Genomic DNA, 17,162 nt, shown 5'->3' on the forward strand with positions numbered 1-17,162 from the left:
TGATGGTGGCAGTTGAATGTCAAATGATGCTCTGAGGGTTTTTTTTTTTTTCCTCTCCTTTTCGACTCACTTTTACATCAATAAGCAATGAAATTACAGCTGCTTAAGTCACGCAGCGTGGTGATTACATTACTGCAGTTTTTCCTATCAAAGACAGACGGCACCAGCAGATAAGATTCTGCAAAGTCTGTCCTTCCGACGTTACTTTGTCATATTCTTAATTAACTTTAAAGGCACAGCTCAGATCTTTGAAGGTGGGTTTCTGTGCAAAGGTTATAAACAATTACATCTTACCTGTTGCAGATAGCAGTTTGAAGGACCTTTTGTTTTATTCAGACCAGATCAACAAACTTAACAGCTAGTTTGAGCGAGGCCGAAAAGCTAAGTGGAACGTCAGTCTTGAGTATTTCACAGCATTTCAGGCAAATGCTATTTTATAAATATTTTTTTTGCCACAAGTTTGTGTTACACAGCTTTTCCTGCAGGAATGTTTTGGTATGTCAGACTGCACTGGAAGTGCTACATCAGCTACTGAGGCTATCTGCACAATGTAAAGGTTTGAGTTTTATACAGTTTTAAGATGGCAGAAGTCCACTTTGGGCTTGATCTCAATCAGACTAGCCATTAGCTTGTCAGTCCAGTCAAAATTAAACACTATTTCTCCAAACTGAATCCGTCATAAGAGATGTCAATAACAGGTAAGATAGTTGTTGATGAATGATCCGTTACTTTTAAAGGGATGGTCTGGTGACTTTTGAAGCGATGCTCTGTCAAATAGTTATCAATAGTTCATACCTTATCGGTCATGACTCAGTCATAGAGCCCAGAGTATGAAACAAAGGGTAGAAATCTTCATTCAGGCTAGGCTAATGGCTGAACGAGGGCCTGGTTTTTATCATTTTTCAGGCTTAATAAACAACTCTTTCTCCAAAACATCATACTGGTGTGAAAGAATGCTACATTAACTACTCTTAAACCACTACACTTTTGCATGAGACTGCATAGTTTGGCATTACCTGTGTACCTGTGTTACTACAAGAATGTGTACATACTGAAGATACACCATATATACGCTGCTGAATGTATCTGTCGTTTGGCCAGCTATCAGCCTAGTTTGGACAAAAACTTCTGCCTTTGTCTCCACACTCCGAGCTCTCTGACTGATGTCTCGGCTAAAAAGGTAAGATTGATAACTATCCGACAGAGCGCCGCCTCAAAAGTCACCAGACTATCCCTTTAAGTAAGTTAGCTCCGTCGACGCCTGCCAGCCTACACAGTTTCAACTTACATAATTTCAGGCCCTGCATCTCCTCCAATTTTCTTTTCTTCCCCCGAACGCAGCACATAAATAACGTTACGTAAACAGCCACGATGTAGGCTACTGCATCTCGGAGGAACTTGAAACAGAATTGTGCCTTTTTCAGTGGAAAATTTTTCCTCTCCTTTTTCTTGTGCCGTTAATCTTCCCTCGCAGCTAATCCAGTGGGAAGATCCAGTGTGATTATCTCTCGCCCGTATTCAGAATCAGCCCCGAACAGCCTGTCACTTCTGCCTCTCTCCTCCTCCCGCTTCCCTCACTTCCATCTTCTCCCCCCTCCCTTGCTCCTCTTTCCCCCACCGCTGTCCTCACGCTTTTTTTTTTAACGCACCCCTTCCTCCTCCACCGCCGCCGCCGCCCCACTCCCCCTTTTTACTAACGAGCCTCTCAGACGAGAGTGAGTGACACGAGCAAATAATCTGACGCAATGTTGAGATGCCACTGCAGCTACTGTAAGTGATATTATTGTGCGAGATTGTTGTGCGAGAGCGACTACGAGGCGCAGGATAAGGCGGGTGAACAAACAGTGTTATTATTAGAAGCAAAACAGTGATTTGAAAGGGATAACACAGCGGTAGTGGCGTGCGCGTGTGATAACGATAATGAACAAGTGTGTTCCTTAGGAGGAGGATTGTCATGACAAGGATGTTTTAATTAGATTAGACTCAGCGTGTTTCGATACCCTGCCGATCTGGATGGGCGTGGGTGGGTGTGCACGTGTGTGAGCGCTCGTGTGTGTGTACCTGCTTTAGTTGGGCTAATGTGCAACTCAACCAGCATCCCTTTCCTTCCTGCTTAGCCGTGTCTTCTCATTTCCTCGGCACTTTTCCCCTCTCTTAGATTTTCTTTTCTTTTTTTTTTTTTCGTACCTCTTACCCGTTTTTAGCTCCTCATCCACTCTCATTTATAATCGGAGCTGTCGTCATGTTGTTTACTTGATCGGGGGGCTGTTTTCACCACGAAACGCAGCAGTCTAAATCACCAAATCACTCAGAAGCACAGGATAGCAATACACCAAAGGTATAATTAGTCCTTAATTAGAAACTTTATCTAACACTTCACTCGGTTGTAATCAGGAATGTGCTAACGAACCTGAATTGTGAAATTAGATTCTGACAATACAAGAGGAGGCAGGATAATCTACCTTGATGTGTTGGAGCGGTTGCTTGGAGACACTGTTACGGTTTTTCATATAAAAAATGTCTCTTTATTTCACTTTAAAGCGTGTCAGATCTTTTTCTCTTTTTTTTTAATTTACTGCTTTAGAAGCCCGAAACTGCTTGAGGATTCATGCCTGTGATCTGCTTTGAAACACTTAGTGAGAAAACATGGTTGATACAAGAGTGCACAACGCAAATCTGATGTAACGTGTTGTGCTATGATTTGACATGAAGCCGCGTGTGTGTGTGTGCGTGTGTGTATTGCAGAGTTGGAGGTAGCCAGGCTGAGCACGGATGGGAACCTTGCAGATCTGACATTCCCTCAGTCAGAACAACATGGAAACTCCATCCAGCTATCAGCCAGCACTCTCAAACAGCACGGCAAAAACGGTACACGACGTCCACACATTCCCTCGTCTCCTAATGCTTGCTGTGGGGTCCGTGACCCCTGCCCCTCCCCTCCGAGTCTCTTTTACTGTCTTTAACTGGCTTGCAGGGCTTCCTTTCCTTTTTTCTTTATTTTTTATTTTTTGGCCGTTGTTGTTTGATGCCAACAATAGCTAACATCATTTCTCCCGTGTCTTCCTCCAGGTGAGATCAGGATGGCGTTTGTGCTGTACAGGAACTTGAATTTGTACCTGCCAACAGAGAACGCCAGTGTCAGACTGAGCAGTGAGGCGGTGTATCCGAACTACTCGGTTATCGTCAACTCTCCGGTCATCATGGCGTCAATTAACAAGGAGAGCAACAAGGTTTATCTGTCTGAGCCCGTGGTCTTCACAGTCAAACACCTGCAGGTAAGGAACAGGCTCTGAGCAAAACTCTGCTCTCTACATTTTCCTTTTATTAGCAAGCTACAAATATATATATAAATAAGATTAAACTTAGACTAAGCCTGTCCTTTCGGGGTTGTGCATTCCTCTTTCCTTTCTGCTGTTTTTCACCACCTAAAAGCTTAGTTTTCTATTTCAATTGAACTTTGTTTTCCAAGTTTTTTTTTTTTTTTTGATTTACTCCCTTTATACTTGTAAGACAGCTCTGTGACGGGACATGGATCAGATTGGAATTCAAGCCAGGCCGCTGCCAAAGAATCTGTATCTGCATCTGGTTAGCAAACAGTTGGTATTTTCAATCATCAGAGCATTTGTAAATAGTAGAAATAACAGAAAAAAAAAAAAAATCTGACGAAATGTTCAAGGGTGCCAGTGCAGCTGTTGCAGCATACATCAGCTTTCTTCTATGAAGCCCAAAAGTAAACTGAAACCTACTTTTAAAATAATCTAAGGTCTTGTTCACATCAAAGTTTTCTTCTTTGTGTTTTCTAAAAAAAATATCCCTATGAAACATTTCTAGAAATATTTGTATCACACAAAAACACAGAAAGTGACTCCAAAGTGCTGTAGTGAACTGAAGCGAAGTGAAACTGTTCATGTGGAAAAAAAAAATAAGGCGAGGAAACATCTGATTGTCTCAGATCTCAATTTATACTGTATGTGTGTACAGTGTTTTCTGTAGGAGATATGCCCAGTTAAAAAGAGCCCAGTTCCAGTTTTGATGAGAAAAGTCTGGGCTCTGATACAGTTAAAGTCTGTGAGAGTTTGGATGTGCACTCTGCACTCTGGGGGGATTTGAGAGAAAACCGTAAATCCTGCAACAGCGAGAGACACACTGAGTGGAAGAAGACAAACTGCATCAAAAGTGTAAACTTGCTGGAACAAGAAGACTTTGGAAAATATTTGGAAAGTTTAGACAGCTCAAAAGTTAGTGGACCTCAGTTTCAAGAACTATAAAAATCTAAACTGCAGTTGTGTAAAAACTGTTAAACATATCAAAGTGCCAGTTCAGTCACATCGAGTCCATCTGTTCAATTTTCTGTGACTCGTTTAAACTTTGAATGACTGTGAAGTACGCCCACCCATGCTATAGATATTTACAGAGGATGATGGGTTTTTTTTAACTCATTTTACCAGATTTGTATAGTTGGTTACGTGGACATGTTTTGCTTTTTTAAAACAATTTTGTCTATGCTGTTTAATGTGCTTCTATAAAAACTCACAGTACACTATTCTTAACTGAGCTGCACACGTTGATGTATTTTTTGTATAGACTGGTTTAAAGCTGTGGGAGGAGTGGTGAATCCCAAAATCATGACAGAAACGGAATAACAGCCCAATTGTGGTGAAGGTGCTTCAATGGTTATGCATCGGCAAACTTAACCGAATCTCTTGGTTATAAAACAGAGCACAGGACAAGCACTAAAGAGGATCGTGCACACACAAGCGAAAAGTAAAAGAGCCAGGCGTCCTAAAATGCCCAGACTAATAAAACAAGTTGCTCATCTTTAGATAAAGTTGCCTTTAAAAATCAAAGCCTAAACGAGAATGTCTGCGAGCATTTCCTTCCCATATCCTCACACTTAAATCTGGATGATCAATGAAAAAGCAACTCATGAATATTGATATAGAGAAATGAAGCTACCGATTAGAGAAACCTTAACAGGGAATCGATGCAACAGCAGAGAGGAAAACAACGAAAAGAACTTTCTTCTATTTTTTTTTGACACGGAAATTGAGACGCCGACAGGAAACTCTGGTGCTCCCTGGACGCCCGCTCCGTCTCACTTCCTCAATTAACGCAGTCCTCCTGCGGTGACGGCGCGTCCTTCATTCAGCAGCATGGGTCTCGCTGTGGTATTTATAGCCTGTATTTACAGTCAACAGCCTGATTACTTCACACCTTGTGAAAATGATCATAACAGCCAGTGGTATCCCCCACACTCATTCAAAAATAGAAAATATGATAGCTGAACACAATGGAAAGAACAAACTTTGAATGCATTCATGATATTTTTAGGACTTCTAATTCGGAGTGCAACACTAATCCAAGTGGCCTTATTTTATTGTTTAGAAATCTTTATGTTCAGGCATCATAGATCTGCCATGTGAGGAGGCGAGAGAAGTCAGGGGCCTCCAGTTATCTTTTATAAGCACTGAAAGCACAGTTATTTATACTGCAGTGAGTCAATCCTAGTTGAGGGGTATCAAACCTTAAAATTGAGTGAAAAGCACGTTTGAGTTCTGCCACCTGCCATGTCCCAGCATCATCTGACTTCTGAAACAGCCGTAGGGCTCCACAATGACCCCCCCGGCTCCCCTCTGTGCGACACAGATGCTGATGAAAAACTAAGCAAGAGTTCCATCGGAGAATTGAGTTGAGCTCTTGTCTGCCACGACTGAAAGATGTATTGCGGTATATTTATGCCACTGGTACAGACACAAGGAATACTGCTGATTTACATGGCTATGATGAGAACAATCTGGAGAAGACATCAGAAGTGCTAAAGGCTCATAAGATGTCTAGAAGTCGGTTCGCGGTCACATAGTTGCGAGACGTTCGTTTTCACACCTTTCATAGTCCACGAGACACTCAGATCAGAGCTCCTCCTCCTACAGCGTTAAAACGTGTTCCTTCCTGTCAGCTTCTCAGCTCTCCTGTCCTTGTACAGATTTTTGCTTCCCTTACCGTGACCAGACGTGTTTGTTAAACAGACTGAGACAGTACACGCCGTTTGGCATTTGCAATTTTGACGATGCACAATAATGAGCGAACGAAGGGAACGTGTCCATACACTGCCTGGCCGAGGCGCACTTCTTCCCAGCCACCACAGCCACTAAGAGTTCCCTGTGTCTCCATGCGGTCTCCCCCCATGCACAATAACTGTGATATCTTCTTCCACAACTTTTTTGTAAGCTGACTGTCTTTTTAAGTTCATGGCTTTATAAGTTTTGCTGGAACAGTTGTAAAGACGGCTGTATTTTCTAACAGCCTCCAGCTGTTTCTCAGCGGAGCAGTAGAAGCAAAATGGCTCCATTAAAGCTCACCGGCCTTTCCGCATAAACACGCCCACTTAACTTCTGACCAATCCCACAATACTTGGCAAAAACCCTTGTGAGAAAAAGTTCGGCCAGGGCCTTGTGTCACGAAGGGGCCAGGCAAAGCTGCTATGAGAATAAAATGACACAATTTTAGTCCCGCAAACACACAAATGAGAGCTGACTTTGTGACGTCTCATGGAGTTTAACAACAGCTTCAGGTTTCATTTCCGCATCACCAGTTTCTTCTATGCCCAATAGTTTCATCATTTTATCGTTGGATTTCTGTTTTGGAACCTGCATTGGAAGGATCACACACCTCTTTCAGCCCTTAATCAATCTCTATGCAGCAGTATTGAGTGAGGCCACTCAGATAAAGTGAGCTGCACACATCAGGCTTTGAAACCTGTGCTTCAATCAAACTCAGGTGACAAGTTTAGTTTTAGATTTCGCAGCTTTGCTTTAGTAGAAAATTTGGTTTGACGCAGGACATGAAGAAATGAAAGGTTTTAGTTTTATTTCAAATATGTCAGCTTGATTGTTCATTAATTTCCCTCTGATTTGAAAGTTATTGATCACAGCCTTAAAGGCAAGATAATATTTGGTGTCCTCTGTGGTCTGTGTTTGAAGGGTCAGGGTGTATTTCTTTTTGAAGTGGGCTACTGTGGAGAACTTATAAATACTCGGTGTCTTACCTGTCGTAGATAACAGTCGGAATGATCTGTTTGGAGGAGCAAATATTAATAAACACCTGAGCGGCGTGCTAACAGCTAGTTTTAGTAGAAACAAAATCAAAGCATATTTGTAATATTAAAATCTAAAATCAAATCAAATCAGATCTTTTTTTTTTCATTTGTATCATATCACACTTTTCAAGCTCAAGGGAACCCAAAGTGCTTTTCAAAGGAAATACAATCAAAAACATACAACATAAGATAGAAGAAAACAGACAAAACAAAATTAGAAAACCAATAAAAAGCCGATAAATTATCCAATCAAAACAACAAATGAAACCAAGTAAAAGCTAAAAAATCAAAGTTGGGTTGTAAGATTAGTCCTAAAGGTCAGAGATGGTGGCATACTCGTGTAACCAAACTGGAAGCCCGATAACTGAAGGCTACTAATCCTCGGGGACAGCAAGTGTGTTTGTTTTCTGGGAGCTCAGAGATGCTTCTTACACTTCTAGGACCAAGAAGAATTAACTGTTCTAGGGGAAATTTTAAAAGTAAGAAGCTGCTTGTCAACAAGGCTGCAATGTCTTCTGTACAGTCAAATCTACCCTTGGAAGGTGCAGATGAACAAAGTGAAACCCATTGAATAAGTAGGACTTTGAACCAGTTTAAAGCTGAACATTTGGTCCTGATGAGACGTAAAGCAGCTCGAGCCTCACAAGTTTCATAACAACTCTTCCACCTTGTGATTTGTATTAGATGATTAACTACACAGAAGAGCAGAGTTATTTTAACTGGTTATTTAGAGTTCAATCATATGGCGTTTTATTGATTCTTACAATCAGTGTGTAAAGGTTTATGAAAATAATATTTGCATGAACCGCAATAACATTTTTTAGGCCGGAGTTGTTTTAGGGCGGCAGCAATCCACTTTGGTCTGTCTCGGACCAGCTGTTAGCTCGTCAGGCTGGTCCAAATTAAACTTTGTTTCTCCAAACCGAGTTATCTACAGCAGGTAAGATAATAACTGTTCATAGCTTCTCCACAAAACCACACTTTAATCAAGTTCAAACTATTTCTTTAGAGATGGGAACGCCGTGTGTCTGTGTTGCAGTTTTAATTCCGACGGTTCAGCTCTCTCTGGCTGACATATGAAGAGTCTAAACATTTGCACCAACAGACTGGCTCCCATATTGCCCCATATTGTATTAATGCGACGGTCAGCGCCGCTACTTCATTTTGTTTCCTCGTTCGACAAGCAAATGCGCTTCCAGTTGGTGACCCAGCTTGTTTGGCAGCGGAAGAGTCCTCACTTGCTCTTTCCGAGAGCAACTTTATAAACCTAACAAACACATCCTCAGTTTGCACAACACGAGCCGCTCCTGCACCGCCAAACGCACACAACAAGAACGGACGCAGCGCTGTCACCTCCTGCCACGGCTCCGTGTTTATTTGTTTCCTCGCTTTTGCATTCTGTCCCTTCTGTTTGTTGCTGTGTCGCTGTGTGTGCTGGACTCCCTCTCTGTAATACATCCTCTCCGTCCCTTTTCCTTTTTTTTTTTCTCCCACCAGTTTCTCACTTTTGTTTTTCCTTTTTCCTCTTCTTCTTCTTCTTCTTCTTTGGCCGTCTCAACCGCTCCATGTCCCTGCCTCCCACCTCTTTGCGGACAAGTATATATTCTCGTCCATCATGCTCCCCCTCCCCCTCCTGTTTTTCGTCTCACAGTTTCCTCCAGCCTGTCTGGGTTTCTCTTGATTGCAATCTCTCTCTGTCGCTCTCTTCCTGCAGCATTCGGAAAAGAATTTCAATCCCAACTGCTCTTTTTGGAGCTACTCCAAGCGCACCATGACGGGATTCTGGTCCACGCAGGACTGCCGACTGCTAGCCACCAATCGCACACACACCAGCTGCTCCTGCACCCACCTCACCAGCTTTGCAGTGCTTATGGCCCACGTGGAGGTCAAGGTATGTTTTTTTTTTTTTTTACAAGAGGAAGGAAGATGTAGGGAGGAAGATGTTCAGAAGTCAGTCATTTATCATTTTATTAGCGATTAAAAGCTTCATATTCCTCGAAGGAATGCATGTCACCTGTCGCTTTTCACACCAAACTTTTGAACTAAGATCTTCTCATGTTGGCAAACGACAAGTCTGGTCAAAATATTGCAGAATAGCCAAGTGTCATGCTTGGAATTTGTGTTGTGAATGACTACCACATCAGAACTGATCTCATGATCTGTAAAAGTGCTAAATCCACATTTGTGTTGGCCAATTTTGATTTGTGGATGGAACCGACTCCAAAAGTTGATCAGCTGTTGGCATATGATGTATGATTGTGTTCCTTAAAACCCATCCAGTGGTTCTTTGCTGGAATATTTTTTCTAACAGACAAACTTCAACGGTTAATGTGAAAGTTTTAAGCAAAGATTTCATACAATGTGTAGCACTTCGAGCCATGTGTTGTTAAGCACTCTCAGCTACAGCCACACCAAATTTCAGCTCAGTTTCTGTAAAACTGACTGAATTATAGCCATATGTGTGTTTTTTAACGTCAGTCGGATGTGGCAGCCATCTTGAAAACACTGTCGCTTCTCCTTCAGCGGAAGGCAATAATGACAGACTCTGATTTAGCCGGATAATAACACTGAACTTACAAAATATTTTGCAATCCCAGCAATCATATGTCAGAGTTCTGGTCTACTACTACTAAAAAAAAAGTAAAAATAAAAATGCAGAACAAAGCTTCAGATCCCACTTTGCTGTAAAAGTGTTATTTGATTAGAAGGTGAGAGCATTTATTTGGATATCCGTGAGCTGCAGTGGGTGGTGGATAAAAGCATTACTGTCCTGAAGTGTGTGGGATAAGCACTTTTCAGCTCCCTCTTTTGTTAGACTGAGCTCCTTTCCACAAATCGAGCGCTTGTAACTCTGGATTTTGTGCGACAGCCATTGTCTCCCCCTGGGCCGGAGGGATGTGTGTTACATCTAAAGAGGTCATGGTCAGAGCTGGCTTGGCAGCCCTCTGTGAACACCGTGTGAGGTTCAGAGCAGTAGATCCATCACGGCAATGTTATGTTGAACATTGCTCTGCCTGCCAGCTCGCGGGACACTGATGGATAGAGCTAGCGCACCTGTGCAACGCAGCGTAGCACTGTGGCCCTGAACGCTCAGCGACACGCAGCAGGACTCGCATCAGTCAGGGGGGCAGAAAGTGAAAGGCGTTTCGTCTCATAAACACATGACTCATGCATGTTTGCAGCAAAACCAAGGTTAAACGTAGTCACGGTAGCCGTGCGCCAAAGCCTTTTTGAGTGATTTATTTTATTTTTTGATCTCGTTTCTTCCTCACAGAAAGCCGGCAGCATGCATGACATGCTCCTGGACGTCATCACGTGGGTGGGGATCCTGCTGTCGCTGGTGTGCCTGCTGATCTGCATCTTCACCTTTTGCTTCTTCAGAGGGCTGCAGAGCGACCGCAACACCATCCACAAGAACCTCTGCATCAGCCTGTTCATCGCCGAGTCACTGTTTCTGGTCGGGATCAACAAGGCCGATCAGCCGGTAAGGAGGGCGAAGTTACCGCCACACCATACTAACATCACAAACATGTTTTTGACTTTAAGCCAGGATAAGCTGATGATTGGTGGAACAGAAAAGAATAAAACAAAGTGAAATAAAATGACAATTAGTCACCATCACCTTTCATGCCAGAGGTCTTTTTTTTTTGAGAACTTTTAAGTCATTTTGATCAAACGTGAATGATGTTATGCCTGATCTCATGCAACATTGCAAGATTTCATGAGATGTCTTAGTGCTCAGAGAATGCGATGAGGCTGACTTGCTGCTACTACCATATCAAATATCTATATTTGACTGTTTCATAACTTTTTTGTGTTGGTAGCATCTATTTTAAATTCGGTTGATTTTAAAGCCAATCAGTTGTCGATGGTCATCCGATGAATACTTTCTTAGAGTCTCATTAAAGTTTGTCCAGTGGTTCATGTGCTTTTTTGCTAACAGACACAGGGTTGACTTTAACAGCTAATGCCAAGGTTTTAAGCTAAAATGTTGTGCAAGGTGTAGCGCTTGAAGTGCTGCGAATTAGTCTCAGTTACTACCACATCGAATTTTAGCCCAATATCTGTAAAAGTGGCTGAGTTATAGCCCTTTTTGTGTTTGCTACTATAAGTTAGCTGCGGTGGCCATCTTGAATTGGAATGACCGTTGTAGGTGTAAAACCAAATATTACCTTCTGGGAGTTTTATTAAACTATGTCCTGTGGTTCGGGATATATTTTGCCAACAGACAAATAAGGTCAATGACAATCAAGGTATTGGCAGCGTTTTAAAAACATATCTTGTGTGATTTGTTAGTGCCTGGAGTATAAGTCGAGGATGAGTCTCAGCTACCAACACAAAAAATATCAGCTCAATATCTGTAAAATTTACTGAGCTTATTTAATGTTGCTAAGCTGCAGCGGCCATCTTGAATACATGATCAGTTGTGGATATAATGACTCCTTTTGAGAGTTTCTTTAAAATCCATACATTGGTTCATGAGATATGTTGCTATCACAACAGACACGAGCGTGCACACACACTCACACAGACATGAGCAAAAACATTATTTCTCTTTCGCCTTCAGCAGTGGGCAATAAATGTAAACTTCCTAAATGGTTTAAGGCTTGAATAGTTACATATAATTCTTCCCACTGGCCTGACACTAATCCACACTGCATTGTTTACATAATAGGCTCAGACAGGTTTACTTCCCGTCAGTGGGTGACCAAATTAGAGCTACTGAGAAGCAGCAGCTTTTGAACATGCACTATTGTTAGAAATAATCAAAAAAACAAACATTTCTCCAGCTGGATGTCAGACCTGCCCGGATTTTGCAACTTTTCTCTCATTAATTGCTGAAGGGTTTATTGTAATTGTTTTTACCTAATGTGCATAACCCCTCGCTGTCACACTGTGTAAGACTCTACCTCACATTAATTACAATTTACAGCTAATTCACAAAGCAGAGAAGACCTGGATGGAGTTAAATTGTTGTATAGCTTGAATGGCCAAAGTAATTTAACAATGATGAATGCACAGAGGCCAAAAAGCCTAATTTGCCTGTTTGAAATCCATTCCAAGTCATCACGAAAATGATTTACTACACAAAGTGCACTTCACACAGCCGCGGCCATGAAATCTATTACAGCTCACGTGTTCGCCGCGGTGATGTCACCGCCTAGCTTCAGTCTTCATTTGTCATTTCGTCCCCCGGGCTGCAGAAGCTGCAGTCTCGCTCCTTTTGCTGCAGAATCCCGTCGGTCGTGTGGAGGATGTTAAATAAACCATTTCCTAAAACAAAGTGCCACTTGAGGCACATTTGTGAATGTGACCTGCGTTTGACCATTCACGATGGAGAGCTGTTGCGCTTCAAGTGAGATCTCAGTCTGCCTGCGTCCCTGCTTAACAGGAGAAAACTACCTTGGATTGAAGCAGAAGGTGAAACGAAGGCCTCTGTAGTTACCAGGAAGGAGACGCTGATAACATTTTTTTTTTCCCCAAATATTGATTGCGGATGGGGTGACGAAGTCGTGTTTTAGAGAATAGACGACCTGCAAACTGTTAAGGTGATGCGCCAAGATTGCAACTGAGAGGCCAATAAAACATAACACAGTATGGTAGCATAGTAACAATTTTATATTTTTCACATGAAAATATGTGATTCCATTTAACCTTGTTGGCAAACAAACTAACGCTGGGTCTCATTTTAAAAGTTCATTTGATTTAAAACTAGATAAATTGCATTTTTCTGCTAAAATGCAGTGTGAATGCTGAGAGCTGAATGACTGAGGTATTAAAGCAAAAAGAGGCTGAACAGTAGCTAGAAGTTGCAAAATGCTAGGTAAAAGTAGCAAGGCACTAAAAGCTTAATGTATCAAAAAGGTAGTTAAAAGTGTCAAAAGGACAGTTAGAAGCGATAAGTAGCAAAAAATTGGTCAACAGTTAAAGGTAATTTTTGCTCAAGGGCTAAAATTTTGACACATTGCAAGGCAGGGGCACCTACAAAAGGGTGGCTGGGGGAGCATTGACCCTTCACTGCTCCACCCTCCCTGGCCAGACCTAAATTAAAGCTCCTGATCTTTTGCTTGGTATGCAGTTTGACATTTTCCTTTTCATTTGGGATTAGTACAACATCATAAACATAAACAATAGTACTTATTGACTAATTGTCTGCATTGGGACACTTTTTAACAAAAGTCCCATCATTGTAAACACATCATGTCTGTCCACTGGAAACGGTCTTGTGTTTTGAACACGTCAATTAGAAATACGCATTTTCAGAATAAACACATGCGCCCAAAGATAAATTAATTGACATTGAATAGACTAGGTTCTGCACAGTCTATGTGGCTGACTTCCTGACCCGTGGGTAAAATCTGTCTGGTCTACAGTTCAACGACCTGTCAGCCAGTAGGACTCCTAACCCTCCCTTTTTTGTGTACACAGTTTAATTTCTATCTTTGAAAATCTTAGTTCTCATCTTTTTTTTTTCCTGTGAGCTGTTTGAAACATTATGAGTTGTATGTCCTGTGGGGAGGAAGTGCTGAAGGCAGCCCCCCACCCCCTCGTTCCACCTCCCGTTTTCCTCCCCCTGAGTGAACAAGAGCAGCTGGGAGGTCTTCTCACCCCGCTGAACGTTTTTAGAGAAAGCGTTCGCGCTGGAAACAAACGAACAAAAAAAAAATAGTCGACAGCAATTTGATGGATTATGTTTCTTGATAGTGATGCTTTTCTCTTTGTTTTTGTTTGTGTGTTGGGGGATGTGGGGGTGGGGTGGGGGGACTTGCGTTTTCTTTGTATTTATTTGTGTGTTTTATTCTCCTGTTAATTACTGGTGACTATTTTTGACCTCCATTAACATCTTCAGCGACGCTTAGCTCGCAGTCGGTTAAGCTGGTTATTCCAGAAGGGAAACTTAATGACTTTTTGCATAAGCAGCCATTTTTTAAATTTTTTTTTTTTTTTTTTTTACCTTTGTGTGCGTGGGTTTGTGTGTGTGTAAGTGAGCAAATTTTTGCTTGTGTGTGTGAAAGCATCACTGTGTGATCATTAGAAATGGAAATGAGTGACTCCCTCGCCCCCTAAACTCATTGTCTCACCGACATTAGGTAATTGTCTCTCACTGCCAACTCCTTCATTATAGAAATCTGTCTGTAAGCATTTTCATTCAGCGGTTTAGGAGCGACGCTTTAAATTAAAACATTACCACCAACCTGACGAACCAGATCTCATCTCTCATTCTTCGGCAACATATTGTTCATGCGCTTTTAGGTCTGATACGGCTCCATTAATTTCCGATTTCTTGTCTTCCATCGCTCTAATTTTTTTAATTTAAATTTCCATCTCTTTCATTTATCACCGTTTACCTGCTTTCAGTGTATAGCCTAATTGTGAATCTGTAGCTTGTACAAAATGTACACTTCAGCTGGAGAAGCAACGTGCAAACTTTAGTTTTTCCGTAGCATTTTATGATCCATGCCGAAAGTACTTCGGGCTTTTTCCAGTTTTTGAAACGTGTCAACTTTATTGTGTGCTTTTGTCTTTTTTGTTGCGAAGCTGCTGAGTCATTTTAGCTGCAATTCTCTTTATTTCGCCCATCCTTGGCATTGACAAAAATCATATTGTAGTTTTAACAGTGTTGCCAAGTAATTCTCCCCACTCACCAACCTGACTCTTATCTTTTATGTCAGCTCTCTTTTGAAAACGTCTCTCTGCCTCTGTCTGAAAAGTGGTCAATCGGCACAGGCGGCTGCAGCACCAACTTCGTCTCTAATATTTTCTATTTTTCCCCCCCTCTCAAGTTCCAGGCAGTGAGTAAAGGGTGAAGGAAGCTTGACTAATGTAACTGTCTTACAGCGGTTTTGAGTCGTTCTGGCACCTGAAATTTAACATTATAGTATACCATATATGTCTTCCTTAGGTTTTCATCTTTAGGCTCTTCCGCTTTCTGAGTAACACCAGTCATATTTTAAAACCTTCATATTTTCTTCATTAGGCCCCCCTCACACTGGATGACCATGTTATGCTCTCCATGACATGCATGACCTACTAGAATGTGGTTGGTTTGTGGCAAATTGGAAAAACCATCAGTTTGAAAGCAGAACTGTCTTTTTAGTTGTGACAAAATAGATTTTTCCTTCTGTTATTTGCATCCGAGGGAAGCTCTCTTGCACCCTTACCACACTCTTTACTCCCAGTCGGGCACATGCTAGCATGGCATGATCCTCTAGCTATGAGGTAGAGGACCGTGCCATGACCTGAGTCCAGCATATCCAGTCATGCTTCAAATTCTCAACAACCAAGCAATGCGATGCACACAGACCCCGTCTCATGGATCTCCTGCTACCATGCTCCACCCAGGACCTTGATACACTGCCACCACAAAAATAAACCACTGCGGCGTTGCTGTAGGAATTCTGGGCATGCTCGAAACCTTCCATGACCTATCACAACATGCAACAGAAAGCCCGCTATGTTCATAAGATGCACCTAAAAACCTTGCCAAGACCCTACAATCCATGTTCTGGCAAATTTTTTACATCCAGTGTGAAGGAGGCCATATAGGAATGCCATAAATTACTACACTGAATGTTATCTTCTTACATGTTTCTTGCCTGCTGCCAAAAGGATGATAATGTTTTGGCTCGTATATGTGTGCGATATCCTATCAAAATATCTTGGGAACTACTGTGCAAATCTTAGTGAAACTTGCAGAAAGTAACCACTGGATGTACATCTACAGCTGATTACCCTTTGGGGCCAACCCAAATCAAGATGTCTGCCACAGGCGACTGACCTTAGAAAACATAATTACAATTCAGTCAGTTGTACACATGCGCTACAATTTATCATGGTTGTAGCCGACAGTCATTAACAACATTTACTCCAAGTCTTTGCGTGAGATCCGTTCTTAAACCTTGATCAATAACTGTGGGAGTGGTTGTCTGTTAGCAAAATATCTCATGAGCCACTGAGCAGATATAATGAAACGTTTAGAAATGAATCCCTGGATGTACATTTACAACGGACTAAATTTGGGAGTCAATCTGATCAACTTGGCCGCCACAGCTAATCAACATTAGCCACAAAAATAGCTGTAGCTCAGTCAGTTTTACAGATATTGAGGTAAGAGTTGACGTGGCAGAAGCTGAAAGTCATTCACAACACATAGCCTAAGCGTGACATTCTGCAATGTCGTATGAGACTGCACATAACATCACTGTTAAGGCTGGACCAAGACGGCTACAGCTCTGTCATTTCTCGGCATAAGATGATTGCTCTTAGTTCTAAAATACTGACATGAAAGGTGGCAGGCGATATGCATCCCTTCATGGAATGCTGAGCCTTTAATTTTGTTTTACTTTCCAGTTCATCAGTTTTGACCAGATTCAATGTTTTCCTTTGTTTATTTTGTGTGCGTGTTTCGACCGAACGTGTAATTCCTCTCGATCTCTTCCTTCCTCTTACCAGATCGTCTGTGCAGTCTTTGCAGCCCTGCTCCATTTCTTCTTCTTGGCAGCGTTCACCTGGATGTTCCTGGAAGGGGTGCAGCTCTACATCATGCTGGTCGAGGTGTTCGAGAGCGAGCACTCCAGGACTAAGTACTTCTACCTGGCGGGGTACGGTGTGCCAGCTGTCATCGTGGCCGTCTCCGCCGCAGTGGACTACAGTAGCTACGGCACCGACCGAGTGTAAGAAAGGGCCGCCGAGGGATGCAGGGCGTGACGGGATGGATGATGGGGCAAAAAAAAAAAGGGGGAGAGGGGAAAAAAAAAGAGAAAAAGCATGGAGGGTTGGGGGATGGGAGGGTGAGGCTGGAGTGCCTGCTGTCAATTTGGCTGTGTCTGCCACAGTGGACTCTACAAGCTTTGGCACTTCTCGAGAGTCAATACAGAGAGGCTGAGGAGGATGAAAAGGAGGAGAGAAATTGGGGACAAGCAGGAGAGGATGCACCACAGAGTGCCTGCGTGAGTGCGACAGCGACAATGTGTGAATATGGAAGGATTTAGCAGGCGGGAAAGAAAAAGGGTGGAGTGGGGGTGGGGGGGTGCACAGCGGAGCAGTCTGGTGGAGAAAAAGAGAG

The 17,162-nt window shown here is 42.4% G+C and overlaps 1 protein-coding gene across 5 annotated transcripts in view; it reads left to right on the forward strand.

Annotated features, from left to right (window-relative positions):
* Positions 1-17,162, forward strand: part of adgrl3.1 (adhesion G protein-coupled receptor L3.1) — a 170,903-nt gene that overhangs the window by 127,664 nt on the left and 26,077 nt on the right. For all 5 annotated transcript variants that reach the window (XM_017425754.2, XM_017425752.2, XM_017425756.2 and 2 more), the window contains exons 13-17: positions 2,746-2,868; positions 3,070-3,275; positions 8,811-8,987; positions 10,371-10,580; positions 16,550-16,770. In XM_017425754.2, the coding sequence (XP_017281243.1) occupies positions 2,746-2,868; positions 3,070-3,275; positions 8,811-8,987; positions 10,371-10,580; positions 16,550-16,770 (937 nt within the window). The remainder of the gene's footprint in view (positions 1-2,745; positions 2,869-3,069; positions 3,276-8,810; positions 8,988-10,370; positions 10,581-16,549; positions 16,771-17,162) is intronic.

The sequence above is a fragment of the Kryptolebias marmoratus genome, linkage group LG3 (genome assembly GCF_001649575.2).
Source record: "Kryptolebias marmoratus isolate JLee-2015 linkage group LG3, ASM164957v2, whole genome shotgun sequence".
Classification (NCBI taxonomy): Eukaryota; Metazoa; Chordata; class Actinopteri; order Cyprinodontiformes; family Rivulidae; genus Kryptolebias; species Kryptolebias marmoratus.